This window comes from Apiospora marii (assembly GCF_038362585.1).
Source record: "Apiospora marii strain CBS 49790 chromosome Unknown utg000009l_segment0_segment0, whole genome shotgun sequence".
NCBI classification, from domain to species: domain Eukaryota; kingdom Fungi; phylum Ascomycota; class Sordariomycetes; order Amphisphaeriales; family Apiosporaceae; genus Apiospora; species Apiospora marii.
The window spans coordinates 1,097,680-1,110,009 of record NW_027117381.1 but is presented as its reverse complement, the minus strand read 5'-3'; the positions used below and the strand labels follow the sequence as shown (position 1 = coordinate 1,110,009).

At 54.1% G+C, this 12,330-nt stretch overlaps 6 protein-coding genes across 6 annotated transcripts; 3 read left to right on the top strand and 3 right to left on the bottom strand.

The window, feature by feature from the left end:
• Nucleotides 1–3: 3 nt before the first annotated feature.
• On the bottom strand, nt 4–1,338 carry PG985_011861 (uncharacterized protein; the record flags this gene model as incomplete). The annotated part of the gene is made up of 1 exon (XM_066831628.1): nt 4–1,338. One exon carries the CDS (start codon nt 1,336–1,338, stop codon nt 4–6), a length of 1,335 nt encoding a protein of 444 aa, XP_066679678.1.
• A 1,141-nt stretch (nt 1,339–2,479) lies between these two features.
• On the bottom strand, nt 2,480–3,586 carry PG985_011860 (uncharacterized protein; the record flags this gene model as incomplete). The annotated part of the gene is made up of 1 exon (XM_066831627.1): nt 2,480–3,586. One exon carries the CDS (start codon nt 3,584–3,586, stop codon nt 2,480–2,482), a length of 1,107 nt encoding a protein of 368 aa, XP_066679677.1.
• Nucleotides 3,587–4,036: 450 nt separating this feature from the next.
• PG985_011859 (uncharacterized protein) lies at nt 4,037–5,227 on the top strand (the record flags this gene model as incomplete). Its single annotated transcript, XM_066831626.1, has 1 exon — nt 4,037–5,227. One exon carries the CDS (start codon nt 4,037–4,039, stop codon nt 5,225–5,227), a length of 1,191 nt encoding a protein of 396 aa, XP_066679676.1.
• Nucleotides 5,228–6,564: 1,337 nt separating this feature from the next.
• On the top strand, nt 6,565–7,589 carry PG985_011858 (uncharacterized protein; the record flags this gene model as incomplete). The annotated part of the gene is made up of 2 exons (XM_066831625.1): nt 6,565–7,073; nt 7,163–7,589. 2 exons carry the CDS (start codon nt 6,565–6,567, stop codon nt 7,587–7,589), a joined length of 936 nt encoding a protein of 311 aa, XP_066679675.1.
• Nucleotides 7,590–8,794: 1,205 nt separating this feature from the next.
• PG985_011857 (uncharacterized protein) lies at nt 8,795–9,549 on the top strand (the record flags this gene model as incomplete). Its single annotated transcript, XM_066831624.1, has 2 exons — nt 8,795–9,036; nt 9,150–9,549. The coding sequence occupies 2 exons, from the start codon at nt 8,795–8,797 to the stop codon at nt 9,547–9,549; spliced, it is 642 nt and encodes a 213-aa protein (XP_066679674.1).
• A 551-nt stretch (nt 9,550–10,100) lies between these two features.
• Nucleotides 10,101–11,161, bottom strand: PG985_011856 (uncharacterized protein; the record flags this gene model as incomplete). The annotated part of the gene is made up of 4 exons (XM_066831623.1): nt 10,101–10,297; nt 10,381–10,650; nt 10,707–10,901; nt 10,966–11,161. 4 exons carry the CDS (start codon nt 11,159–11,161, stop codon nt 10,101–10,103), a joined length of 858 nt encoding a protein of 285 aa, XP_066679673.1.
• Nucleotides 11,162–12,330: the final 1,169 nt, after the last annotated feature.

The window sequence follows — 12,330 nt, the reverse complement described above, 5'->3', positions numbered from 1 at the left end:
GTTTCAGAAGTCCCAATGCGATTTCCAAGCCCGAACAGCCAAGGTGATAGGTAGCGGGAACTCGATGCCGGACCACGTGAGGCAGCGATCTTCGTCTGCATTGATTTCATAGGTATGGTCTGCTCGGAGCACCCAGAACCTGTTGAAGAACGCTTCGTGGTGGGCTTCCCATTCATGATCAAAGCAGACGATCGATGCGCAACCCAGGCGCTCGATTTCATCGAGCGCCTCCGCCGCCGCGTTGCCGAGTTCGTCTCGCAGTGCGCGGGCTTTCGTTGCTCTCGGCTCGTCGTTGAGGGCTATCGCGAGGGTCTGGACCCGCGCGAGGTGACGTGCGTAGTGAAGAGGGTCTAGCAGCTGGCCCTCGAAATGACTGCAAGCGTTCCTCAGGTTTCTCATATCTCGCAGAGCCACGCTTATATAGTAGTATCCCTCAAGTGAGATGCCCTCGGTGGTTCTGTAACCGACATAACTCTCTATCGTATCGTACTCGAATCGGATTTCGTGCTTTCCGCCGGGAAACTGGCGCCTCCGGAGCCTGGGCACATATCTCTTGCAGAATTCGTAAAATGTCTCCTGAGCGAGCTCAAGTGCTTCGCTCAATAAGTGCCAGCCGACGTTAGATGGTATCTTGACGTAACACGATGCTTGGCTCTTCCAGATGGCGTCGTGGAGCCGCGTTACGTGCTCCAAGGTCGAATATCTATTCAGATCGAAAATTCTCTCATTCAATGTATCGGTCGGCACGACCGCACTCTCGTTCCCAGTTTCGGCGACTGTTGTGGTTGAGGATTCGCTGCCCAACCGGTGGATTCGGTCCCCCCAGTCGGCATCGTCAGAGCACGGCGTTGCAGGCGCGCAGAGTTTCACCTTCTGGGAAGATGATACTGTGGCACGCGTATAACCGTGTTTATTGCCGTTGTCGCGGGCATGAAAGTCACGCATATTTTCACCAGTCCGATGCGTAACTTCGATGAGTCGGCCGTCATTGAAAGTGTAGACTCGACCCGTAGTACCCTGGCACAATGTTGTCGAATGTGGCTTTGGAGTGGCGATGGTTCCTGTCGACTTCACACGGTTGGTGGAGGCAACAGTTGGTCGTGCGTACGGATGTTGTACGACTGTTGTCAAGTGTTGTACGTTGTTGCCAGCAGTGACCGACTGGGCGGAGTGTGGTTTTTTCTTCGGCACCTTGCCCAGCGCTCGTTCCAGGGCCGCGTTCTCGAGTTTCAGTCGGGCAACCTCCCCCTTGAGGCGTTTGTTATCACGCTCAAGACGCTCGGTCTTTTCTTTCTCGAGGCCCAGCTGGTGAGCAGCTGGGGCGATGTAGCAAACCATCCTGCTTTCTCATGAGACAGAATGTTGGGAGACAAGATACCAAGGAAAAGAGCATATGATGTGGAGAGAATGTGTGTACTCCGGGGAAAAATTAGTTTGGTCTCGAATATGCGCGTTGTTTTTGGACCGATCGACTTCTGTGCCAATGAAGTACGACTAGAGGAGAAGTGATGGAAAACAAAGTGAGCCGCGGGCAGTATCTACCAAGAAGTGGGGAAAAGCTCTTGTGTATTGAATCTATTTCTATAACAGTAGGGACAATCAGTGCCTAGTTATAATTTATGATGTAGACAGTTTAGGGGCACGAAGCCTGTCTACCACATTGAATACAAGCCCGAATTGATCTGGAACGGGCAATAGGTGGGGTTAAACTGATAAGACCTCGCCCTGACTGATTCAAGCTCGAAGGCATCCAGCTGGACAAGAAATTGTGACAAAAGCCCCAAAGGCTTTTCTCGTCCCTCCTACCATTCCTAAGCCAGCTGCATCTATCATGGTTGGGTACAGGGCGGGAGAAAGGCGATACTGAGGAGAGACTTATTTGAAGACATTGTGAAATTCTGTAACACCATAGACCAGGGAGTATGCAAGGTTTTATTTGGACAGAATGCTGACTCGTATATGCTGTAAAGCCAACAGCCCTAGTGACCTATTCAGCAACTAAGGAGGGTCGACAAACAAGCACTAGCGCACTCTTATCCCTGAAACTCATTGATTGCAGGTAAAACTGGTCTGATTAGACTCATACGTGTATGAGGTATGACGTGGAGGATGGGTTTGCCGATCTGCGCCTGACAAACCACAGGCTTGCTAAGATTGCTACAGGAAACGAAGGTTGAGGGAAACAGACATAGTACATCACATAGTACGTGAGAAAATACAGGTGTTCAGATCGATAGTCTGTTATTCATTGCTACAAGCCCTCGTATGAGCGGTCGACTAGACTTCACCAAGCCGTTCCCCGAAGGGAGACACAAGTGGTCTCATCGACTGCACGAGGGTCTAACTCTAAATAAAAGCTGTTCGTGAGGAGGTGAGGCATCGGAATAAAGTCACGTACGGTAAAACAAATCATCAGCCTGCAGAGGAACGGAAAGTTCCCTGCCGCTCACCTACTAAATGGAACAAGCATACACAACATTTACTCGGCGAAGATCGAGAGGAAGCCAGTCACGATGTCGGTTACAGCCCCCAAGAAGCCGCTGACGCTTTCGATGTTGTCGACCGCAACGTTGGCGCCGTCGGCGAAGCCAAGGACTTCTTCGGTCAAGCCGTCGAAGGCGGTGTTCTCAGGCAGCTCGGGGAGCTGCCACGAGGATTCACCGGCATCCTCGGCCTCACCAGCCTCCTCGCTCGAAGAGGAGGACGAGGAGGAAGACGAAGAGCTGGAGGAGCTCGACGATCGCTCTTCATGCACTTCTTCGGCGGGGGCATTGTAGATCGGCTTGTTGTCGGATGAGCGTTTTTCATCGTGGCGGCGGAGCTTCAGGACACGACGGGCGCGACTGAATTTGTCCTTGAGCTTGGACTTGAGACGGGCCGAGACCGAGGACTTGGCGGAGCCGCCGCCGGCCGAGTCGGGGCGCTGCGGCACCTCGAGGTGCTGCAGGTGGGCTGCGGCGCTCACGGGTGCCGGCTGCGCCGTGCTCGGGCGCGGGGCGGGCTCGGGGGAGTCCTGCGGGCTCTTTCCCATCTCGAGGGCCCAAGCGGCGCGGCAGTGCGCGACGCGACGGGCGAGGACGGACAGGAGACCCTCGGCCTTCTCCCGCTGGATCGGTCCGACTCCGGTGAGCGGACCGTGGGGGGTGTGGTAGGCGTGTACCAGCGCGAGGATGCAGGTCATGTCGACGTCCATAGACTGATAGAACCGTCTGGTGGGGACCGCGTCGTCGCGGCGCTTACCGCTCGGCAACAAGTACTTGTCCAGGAGGCGCAGAGCAAGGCCCAGATCAGCGACGAGGCGCTGCGCCAGGTATTCTCCGCGCTCATACTGGTACTTGGTGGCGTCTCGGGGCAGACCGCCCAAGAGCGGCTTCTCCTCGTGGGGATCTGCTGCTCTGCGGAGAACATCGTCTTCCTCGCCGTTGGAGGACGTGCGGGACTCGATGTCGCGGTCTGCGAGCTTCACCATGTCGCTCAAGGTGGTAGCCACTCGGACAAATTCGCGGGGCTCGAAATCGCGGCCTTCGGGGTTGTAGGCGGGCTGCTCGACCGTGGCCGGCTGTTTTCCCTTGTCGGGACGAGACATGTTGACGGATGTTTGTTCTCTACGTAGAAATGTTAGCGTGCGGATTGATGTGTTTCGGTTCGCGAAAAGAATCGATGGTGAGGAAAGAGGAAACTTTCCAAGCGCCTCGGTCCTTGGGGCTCCTTATGGGAGGTTTACAGTCCGTATTCTCGTAGGTAACTTCTTTGTTGCCTGGTATTGTCTTTGAGACGTGGATAATCCATCTATAAGAGCACAAGGACATTGTATTCCCAACCTTTGACCCATTGTTGGTTCCTTGTATCTATATCAATAGTACTCAGTTGCGATGTAAAGACTGCGATAATTACTCAGCCAGAAGCACCGTTCGACAAGGGCGAGCAGCATACAAGTTGAACAGACTCTGGAACCGAAATTTCAACATTATCAGAGGCAGCTATCGCGATTCCAAGTGAGTTATCTTTCGCAAGTTAACGCACCCAAGAATTCACCATGGCGTATCAGGGAAGCAACCACAGTGCGGAAGAAACCGACTATTTTCGCGGTCTGTCCGCAGAGATTGAGAAAGCACTAGAGTCGGCGGCTCAGCTCAAGCCGTCCCTCATGGAACAGCTGTTAGATTTGCCAAGCGAAGTCTTCGATAATATAGTCGGGAATCTCACCATGCCTAAGCAGGCCGATCTCGCGCGTTCGAGCGCAGTCTTGTACAACAGAGTGCGCCCGGTCATGGATGGGTTCGTGTGGACGACGGCGCCGTTGCCTTTACCCGAGATGATGGGAACTGGGCAAATGAAGTTGTGGATGCAGTTCAAGTACGTCAAGCAAGCCGAGGCGGCCGCGGCGGGCACCGGCCATGTCGCGTGCCCGTGGTGCTGCGTCGTCCACGACCCCTTGCGCAGCCTGGGGACCATCTTCACCGGGTACGCGTGCACAGCGCAGGGGCACCCAGGATTCAATTACGACACCATGGGCACGCTCCTCTACGGGCTTGACAACCGGCCCAAACGGTGGCATCCGCTCGTCGTCTACGCCTTCAGCATCTGGTCGCAGCGGGGCCGCGACACGACCCCCCTCGTCGACGCCGCCGACTTGAACCTCCGCACCGAGGAGCTGATCGCCGGCGACAACATACCGACGACGCGTAGCCACTGGAAGCTGAAGTGGGTCGCCGGCCAGGGGCTCTTTGCCCGGTGGCGACAGTCCGAGATGGTGACGTCCGCGGACGGGTGGACCGAGATGGAGTACTGTTGTGCATGCAGTGAGGTCCGCAAGGAGTATGATACCACACTGCTAAACAACCGCACCTTCGACGCGAACGCTACCAGCATCCAACGCCGTTCGACCGGCGCCAACGGCCAGACTCAAGTCACAAACGGTGGGGTCCTGACGGGGCCCTACGGCCCGCTCATGACGGGTCCGGTCGCGGGTTGTCCCAGATGCAGCATGGATTTCCAGTTTGCCTGGCAGGAGCACAACACCGGGGCCGAGTACGGCGTGGGACACTGGCTTCACTTCACGACTTGGTTCCATATAGGCAAGGACGTCGATATCAAGGCCATCCACGATAACATGAAGGCACGGAGTGGAGACTGGCACAATCGCTTCAGTCCCGGTCCTGCCGGTACCTTGCCGTTGGGTGTAGGTCAAGTCGCGAGAATCTCCGACTTTCCCGACGATTACTGAGGGAGAGGGATAGAGAGCAACCTCGACTAGATGTTCCTCGTGCCTGATCGACGAAGCAACATGACTGATAAGATAGGTAAGTACTGTTGAGATGTCGGTGAAATGGTAAATATGAAATTGTAACCTTTTGTATTACTCGCCTTGAAATTGTAGCTACTGCGGCATATAATGTAATAGTAGCTCTGATACTGCATTACCCCCTAATGGAACGTTGTCGGGGCAAAAGGATGGCTCAGATAGAGTTGACGACATGCCGCATCTCGGGGTGTCGAAATTTTAGTGATGTTGCCCCTGAACTCCATTCATGTTGCTCCAAATTTATTCTAAGTGGTTCTGCTGGCGAATCACCAACTAGGAACTCGGAGAGATCTGTTAAACATCAATCCCTACTAGGTATTGCGACGCCAGATCAGATGCGCGTCGTTGATAATTACGTCACTCGTCGCTACCCCGGCGATGAAAAGGAGCTTAGCAGTATCTCTATATTACGTCTCCACAGACGGCTTAACCCGGTCGTTTCAAGGGCATGAAAGGTCAGCCGCAGCATGGAGGGGCTCAACAGACGCGTGCCGTCAGGAGAATGACGTACGCGCTAGATCCAAGTGTCCCAGTCGAGTGCGGAAACGTGTCAAGTGCCGTATGCAGAGTTAATGATACAAGCGAGCGGCTAGAATTTCTTTTCAAAAACGCATATGCTCGATCTTCTGAGTGAGGCGCCTACATGCTGCATGCCTTGCCTGGCACCACAAAGCTTGGACGCGAGCCCCGATGTAAGTAGCCTCGGCAGTGAATGACTGCGGCTGTGGGTCCACGATACCCGGCCGAGTATTCGATGCTCAGCATAAGATTCTAGCCTCTTCACGATGTGCTTATTTTGTAGCTTATTCAACGCAATACCTTGTGTACAGACTCACAGAGTGACTCATTTGGCGTTGAACCAAAAGGAAGGAAGAACATGACCAGACTGCCGGGGTCCGGTTGCCGCCCCGGTCTTGTCCCCGCTAATGGATCCAGGCCCGTGGGGACCACCCCTAAAATCGATAGCAAAGACCCTTCAGACCCTTTAAACAGAGCAGGGCATCCCGTAAGCGAGATGGCGCCCACGATGCTGACAAAAATATCAACCCACGTCGGAAATTTGCTCGTACGTTTCTCTTGGTTGTTGCCTAAACCAAAGCAAAGTACTTAAGGAAGACCCGACGCCTTATTCTTTTCTTTTTCACGATGAGGCGCTCAGATTGGGAAAGATTGCGATCGCCGAGTGGGCTCTCTTGGGCATTCCTACTGTAGTGGAGATCGAAAACGAAAATCCCGGTCGGTTTTGTTCGCCCTTCGCCATGCCCACCGCCACGGAGTACTTCGGGTACGCGGCGGTAAACTATGGCCCACTTACCACCACCTTTACCGCTGATCGTTCATGCGCCACACCCACTGACAATCTCTGGATTTATGACGAGGCCAACAGCAGGAAGCCAATGATCGCCAATGTGGCAGACTGTGCCACGGCTACTTCTACGGCGACGAACACTGCTTGCTATCCCAACGACAGCAAGGTACACTCGTTGTGGAGCGAGATCCCCCATCTCGAAAACGGGATCGGGGTGGCCAGCTACTTCTCCCCCGGCGTGGCATGTCCTTCGGGATGGACCACCGTCGGCACCATGGCGCGCGCCACGCCTGCACCCGGTCCCGCGGGGGAGCCGGTCGCGTGGAACAGCACAGGGTCGATGGCGGGTGACATATTCGAGGTAGCAAACCAGCCCAACTACTTTGGCCTGCCACCACTGTTGGAGATATATCGCCAGATCATGGCGCCTGAGGAGACCCTGGCATTTTGCTGCCCCAGGTAAGCAAGCCAAAGATACCAGAAGTGGTCCCCAGAGAATGGAATGAGTCCGAAGCTGACCGTAGACACTGGTTATTCGCCTGGCGCAGCGGCTACCAGAACAAGCGTGACGGCAACTGTTTCTCGTCGGTGACCCCCTTGACCGCCCTGAAGGGTTGGAATGGAGACTTGTGCTGGGGCGGAACGTATCACGACTACCACGCCGAACCCGTCACCACCGTCATGAGCTCCTCCATTACCACCCAGTTCTGGTCGCCCGTCACGTCGGTCGAGCCACGCACGACGTTCACATCACACGGAACCGTGCCGATGACCAAGGTCTACCAGCCCTCGCAAATCGACAACATGGTTGTCGTGAAAGTCGTCGGTGTCATCCCACTCATCCACAGGGCTTCGGACTTGCCAAACGCGGCCGCCGCATCGCTGACGCCGGCGGCGGGCGGCGCCTTGGCCGTGCTCCCGCTCGCGGCGGTGGTGCTGAGCATGTTTGTTGGTGCGCGGATGATCTCTCGCTAAGGAATAATAGTGGCGGAAAGGAAGGGCCTTGCCCGAAGTTTTGCGATCGTGCTGGAGTTCGGGTTCGGGGAATTAACGAGTGGATGAGAAGCAGATTGATGATACCCCTGATAAGATCCCCTAATTGAGCGAGGCGAGGCGCTGCTGCGTCAAAAGAACTCTTGTCGGTTGTGCTTGCGTTGGGATGACCTGCTGGTCCTTGTCATGGTGATGATGCAAACATGTTCTTCAATCAAACATTCGCTGGCCTCAGCGGCTGCATCGCGCGGGGTTTCCGCTGGTTTTGAAGTCGAGAAAAACTGACCGGGAAATGTCGATAAAGTGCAATGAGAAACGAAAAAAGAGAAGCAAGTTCTTTGACGAAGAGGTGAAATTGGTCGTTTGCGACCGACAGGGTTGGTGTCGGTAGAGTGCGCCGAGAGCGAAAGAATGGGGGGCTACCGAAATACGAAATCCAGTAAGGTGCAGACCCTGGATCCATCCATGAAAACCACGTGGGGACCAATTAAGCGATCCTTACTCCGTACTGAAGCCGCATTCCTTTTTGAAAGTGGCCTCCAGCAGCGTGTCTCCGTGTCAGCCAGTACCTGTAGTATGTAACAAACGCTTTGCACAGGCCGTGAACAAAGTTGAGTGCCCATCTTCACAATTACATTGGACCACCGTTGGGAGTGGGCGGTACTTAAGGTACGCCCCCTATCCACCCACTCTCACGCTTCCTCCACACCGGATATTGGGAAAACACCAAAGCCCAAGGATTTGATGATTGTTACCTTGCAGGACAAAGTCAACAACCGTCACGCAACTCAAAATCCCGTTCCGTCATACAAACCGTCTCTTCTTCCTGCTTTTTTTTGTTTGCCATTTTTTCTCCCTCCCTCTCTTCTCGCTGCAGCAGCTACTGCAGTTGCGCGACCCGAAGTAAGCCCGCAACCGCCATCGTAACGTGGGACACTCATTCATTCATCTTCCCAGGAGGGGAAACTCACCTCTCACCTCCCTCGCCTGCGTGGTCGCCTCGAGGTTACCCAACCACACAACCAACCCTCCGAAACAGAAAAAAAAAATCGAATTCTTTTTTTCTCTGAGGCGCGACCGATCGATAGATCAATTTTCATTTCGCTACTTTCGCCCGAAGGATTGAAAGCGACCAGTATTGAAACCCCGAAATCAGAAGCTTGCGAAGACGCTCTTTCTCTTTCAAGATGGCGCCCCACTGGCAGACCCAAGACAGCTTCTACGAGCTGGGCCATGCCTCGAATGCACCACCGTCGGGATTCCGCGCCGTCAAAAATGTCTGGTACGCGCGCGCCCGCTCGCACATCAGCCAGTACCGCCGCTTCTACCTCATCATCTCCATCCTGACCTTCTGCTGCATCATCACCTTCACCCTGCTGGGCGTGCTGCTCCCGCGCACCTTGGCGGGCAACCACGGCAATGACTCTGAGTAAGTCGAAACCTCCCCCGAAATTGCTGAACGCTTTTCTTTTTCGCACCCCCCCCTCTTTCGACGCCTTCCATGAGGAAAACAACCCAATCTTACTGACTCTGGACTTGCAGCAACTCCCCAACTTCCACGCAGACCGCCGCGCCGTCGCCGACGAGCAGCGGCAAGCCGTCGCCGACGGGCCCGGGAGGCGCCTGCGACCCGGCCACCTTCGACATGACCATCAGCAACGTGGCGCTCTACATCCCGGGCGCGCCCATGAACATCGCGTACCCGACGGCCGAAGACGCCGCGGAGTGCTGCGAGGCGTGCTACGAGATGGACCCGTCGGACGGGCACTGCAACGGCTGGGTCTACAAAGGCGGCATCTGCTCCGCCCTGTACGACTGGCCCGGCACCAAGAAGGACGACACCTGCCCCAATGGCTACCCGAAGCCCTCCATCGAGCACAACAAGAACAAGGAAGGGGACACGGGTGGCGCCGGACCCTGCGCGTGGCAAACAAGACACTGAGCTGAATGATGCTGTGTGGTGTCGTAATATGTGGGTGGGCGACGAAACAAGGGGAGATTATTCCGGCTTGGTGGTGATGATGATGGGTGGTGGTGTTGTTGTTGGCGGAATCAGCCGTGAAATGTTGTCCCAGGTACGTAGCGCAGCTAGCAGACGACAATGACGGCATCGGGGGGCTTGGCCGCCGTCGCGAAGAGAAGCAGAAGATGATGAGTAAGAGCGCACAGTCACGTGTCAGACGGCAACAGCTGTCTCCATTTTTTTAAGATACCCAAGCGAAATACTGCGCAATTCAGCTACTGGACCTCCCCCGACATTTCTCCGTTGGATGAGTACGGCGCCGGTTTCAGATGTACATATATAGATCACAATAGAAAAAAAGAAGGAAAAAGAAGCAGTGGAGAGTGAAAGAGGTGTAATGACTGGTCTGGTTGCGCTAATATGGGGAAATATGAAAAGAGCAAAAAGGAATTCAACTTCGCGTCACAAATTGCCTGATCCAAACTGGTGTACCACCTTCGTCATTCCAAATGCTCTGAGTGGTGGTTTCCCTAGCTCGTCTCCCCCCTGAAGCTGTCCAGTCGCTCAACGCGAGCTTCTGCCCGTTTAGCCTCGTCGGCCATATGCAACTCCTTCAAGTAATCCTTGAAGTCCTTGGACAACTCCACCACTGCCTGTAAGTGGTGGTCGGTGACGAGGATAGTTCCTTCCTCATCTTTCTCCGCGTCGTACTCGGCGAGCGAGACAGCTGTTTGGAAGGCTAAATGATACGACGTCATGGGTTAGTCTATGTGTACATCGCTGTGTTATGGCATCGTGTAAAGGTATTACCGTTTCTGATCTCCCGCCCGTTCCATTTGAGGTTATTCTTGGTTTCCCGGATAAACTCTTTGGCTGCATAGCTGAGACGCATGTAGCCCTTACGCTCCAGCTCGAGTTTATCAATGAAGGTTTGCCAGACCTTGTGTCGTTGGTCGTCGGTGAACTCGGGGTAGTACAGCTGGACGTGAACGCGTGAGATGAAGGCGTCATCAAATGAGCCCACCCGGTTGGTAGTTAGAAACAGAATCCCTTCGTAGTACTCGAGAGCTCTTAGAAAGCCTGGAAGGTAATATCAGTACTTGGAGCAGCGAAAATGGACATTGCTCACGACTAACCGGCAACAAGGCTGTTACGGGTCAAGTCAGCCGTGGAGCGTCGCTCCATGAACACATCCGCTTCATCGATAAGCAGAACGGCCCCCCAGTTCTTGGCCCGTCTAAAATGTTTTGAAAGCTCTTCCTCTACGTCTTGAGGATCCGTGCCAATATCGCTGGCCGTCAGAATCATCAATGGCCTTCGTGTGAAGGCTGCTATACATTCGGAAGGAGGAGTTAGGTGGATCCACTCCAGCCAGACGTTTGATTCGAAACATACCTGCTGTAAGGGTCTTACCGACACCTGGCTTCCCATGGAGCAAGAAGATCAACCCAGTGCCTTTCCCTAAGACAAAGTCGGCACTCCACATGGGCTTCTCTATATCCTCTCCAGCGTCGTTTTTACGTGCAAAGCTTTTCGCAAGCGATGTCAATGTGCGCTTTTTGGCCTCGTCCATAATCAGATGCTTGACCATACCCTCGTCAAACTCTGGTTCCCGAAGATTGGCAATATTTACGCGCACTAAAACTCCGTTAGATGGGCTAATCCAGTAAGTAGGTATTGTAGGGTTGAAGAGTCTAACCCCAACTCCTGGTCTTGAAGACGAAAGCCAGAAGCTCATAAGGACAGAGTAGGTACTGATGCGTAGTCAACTCATCTTCCACCCATCGTTCTGAACCGATCTCATGGTAGTCTTCGAATAGTGCCTCGAATCCGCTTTCGTTGCTTTCGGCTCCGGTCTTCTGGCAGACGGTGCATGAGCAACGTGAACCCTTTTTGCGCAGATCACTGTCTGACATAAATCTGTCTGGGCATTCGATGTCTACTGCCTCCTCAGCATCTGTCATGATCAGGCCATCAATCTACTGTAGGTCAGACTTCCGGCTGGGAATGGGGATGCTCTGAGGGGCTTACCTGCTGGTACGGAAATGTGGCAGATCGTCCCTCGTGATGCATATACTGATTCTCCAATAGACGACAGTATGTGCGGCCCCATTCGACCAACTGCAGCACCATAGGATCTTCGCTATCCTCCACCTCGTCCGTGTCGAGTAATTGAACGTCAACTGACTCGTAACTTACTTCCCCGTCGAATCGCTCCCTATCTACCGCTGCCCGTCTCCGTGTGAGAAACTTTCCATTGTAATCCAGCCTCCAGAATACAATCTCCCATGCGACTGGTGGGGTTTGAAATATACCACCTGTTATGGATCTGATGGACTCCCGGCGTCCAATGCTTTTGGCTTTTGAAGCTTTGGATGATTGTCTTCCCTGGCTTAAACCCCACCCAGGCGTATTCATAGGTGTGATATCCTCGCGCATTTCTCTCCATCTCGGCTCTCACCCCTTCCATGATAGTCTCGTCAAGATATTGCATCAGTACCTCCATATGCTCCTTTACGAGCCGGTCGCGTATACATAAGGTCTCCGGCGGCATTTCCGAGCGCGTCTTGGCGTATTGCTTTAGCTCATCGTAATGATGCACGAGGATGCAATAAGGTGATTGGATTGTGATGTCGCCATTCAGGTCCTGGCTGGGGTAGTATTCGACGACGGCTCTCAATGCGTTAATAATTGCTGGCGAATATATTCTCATAGCATATTTTGGTTCTGTGACACCCAGAAGGCCCATATCGGTGTCTT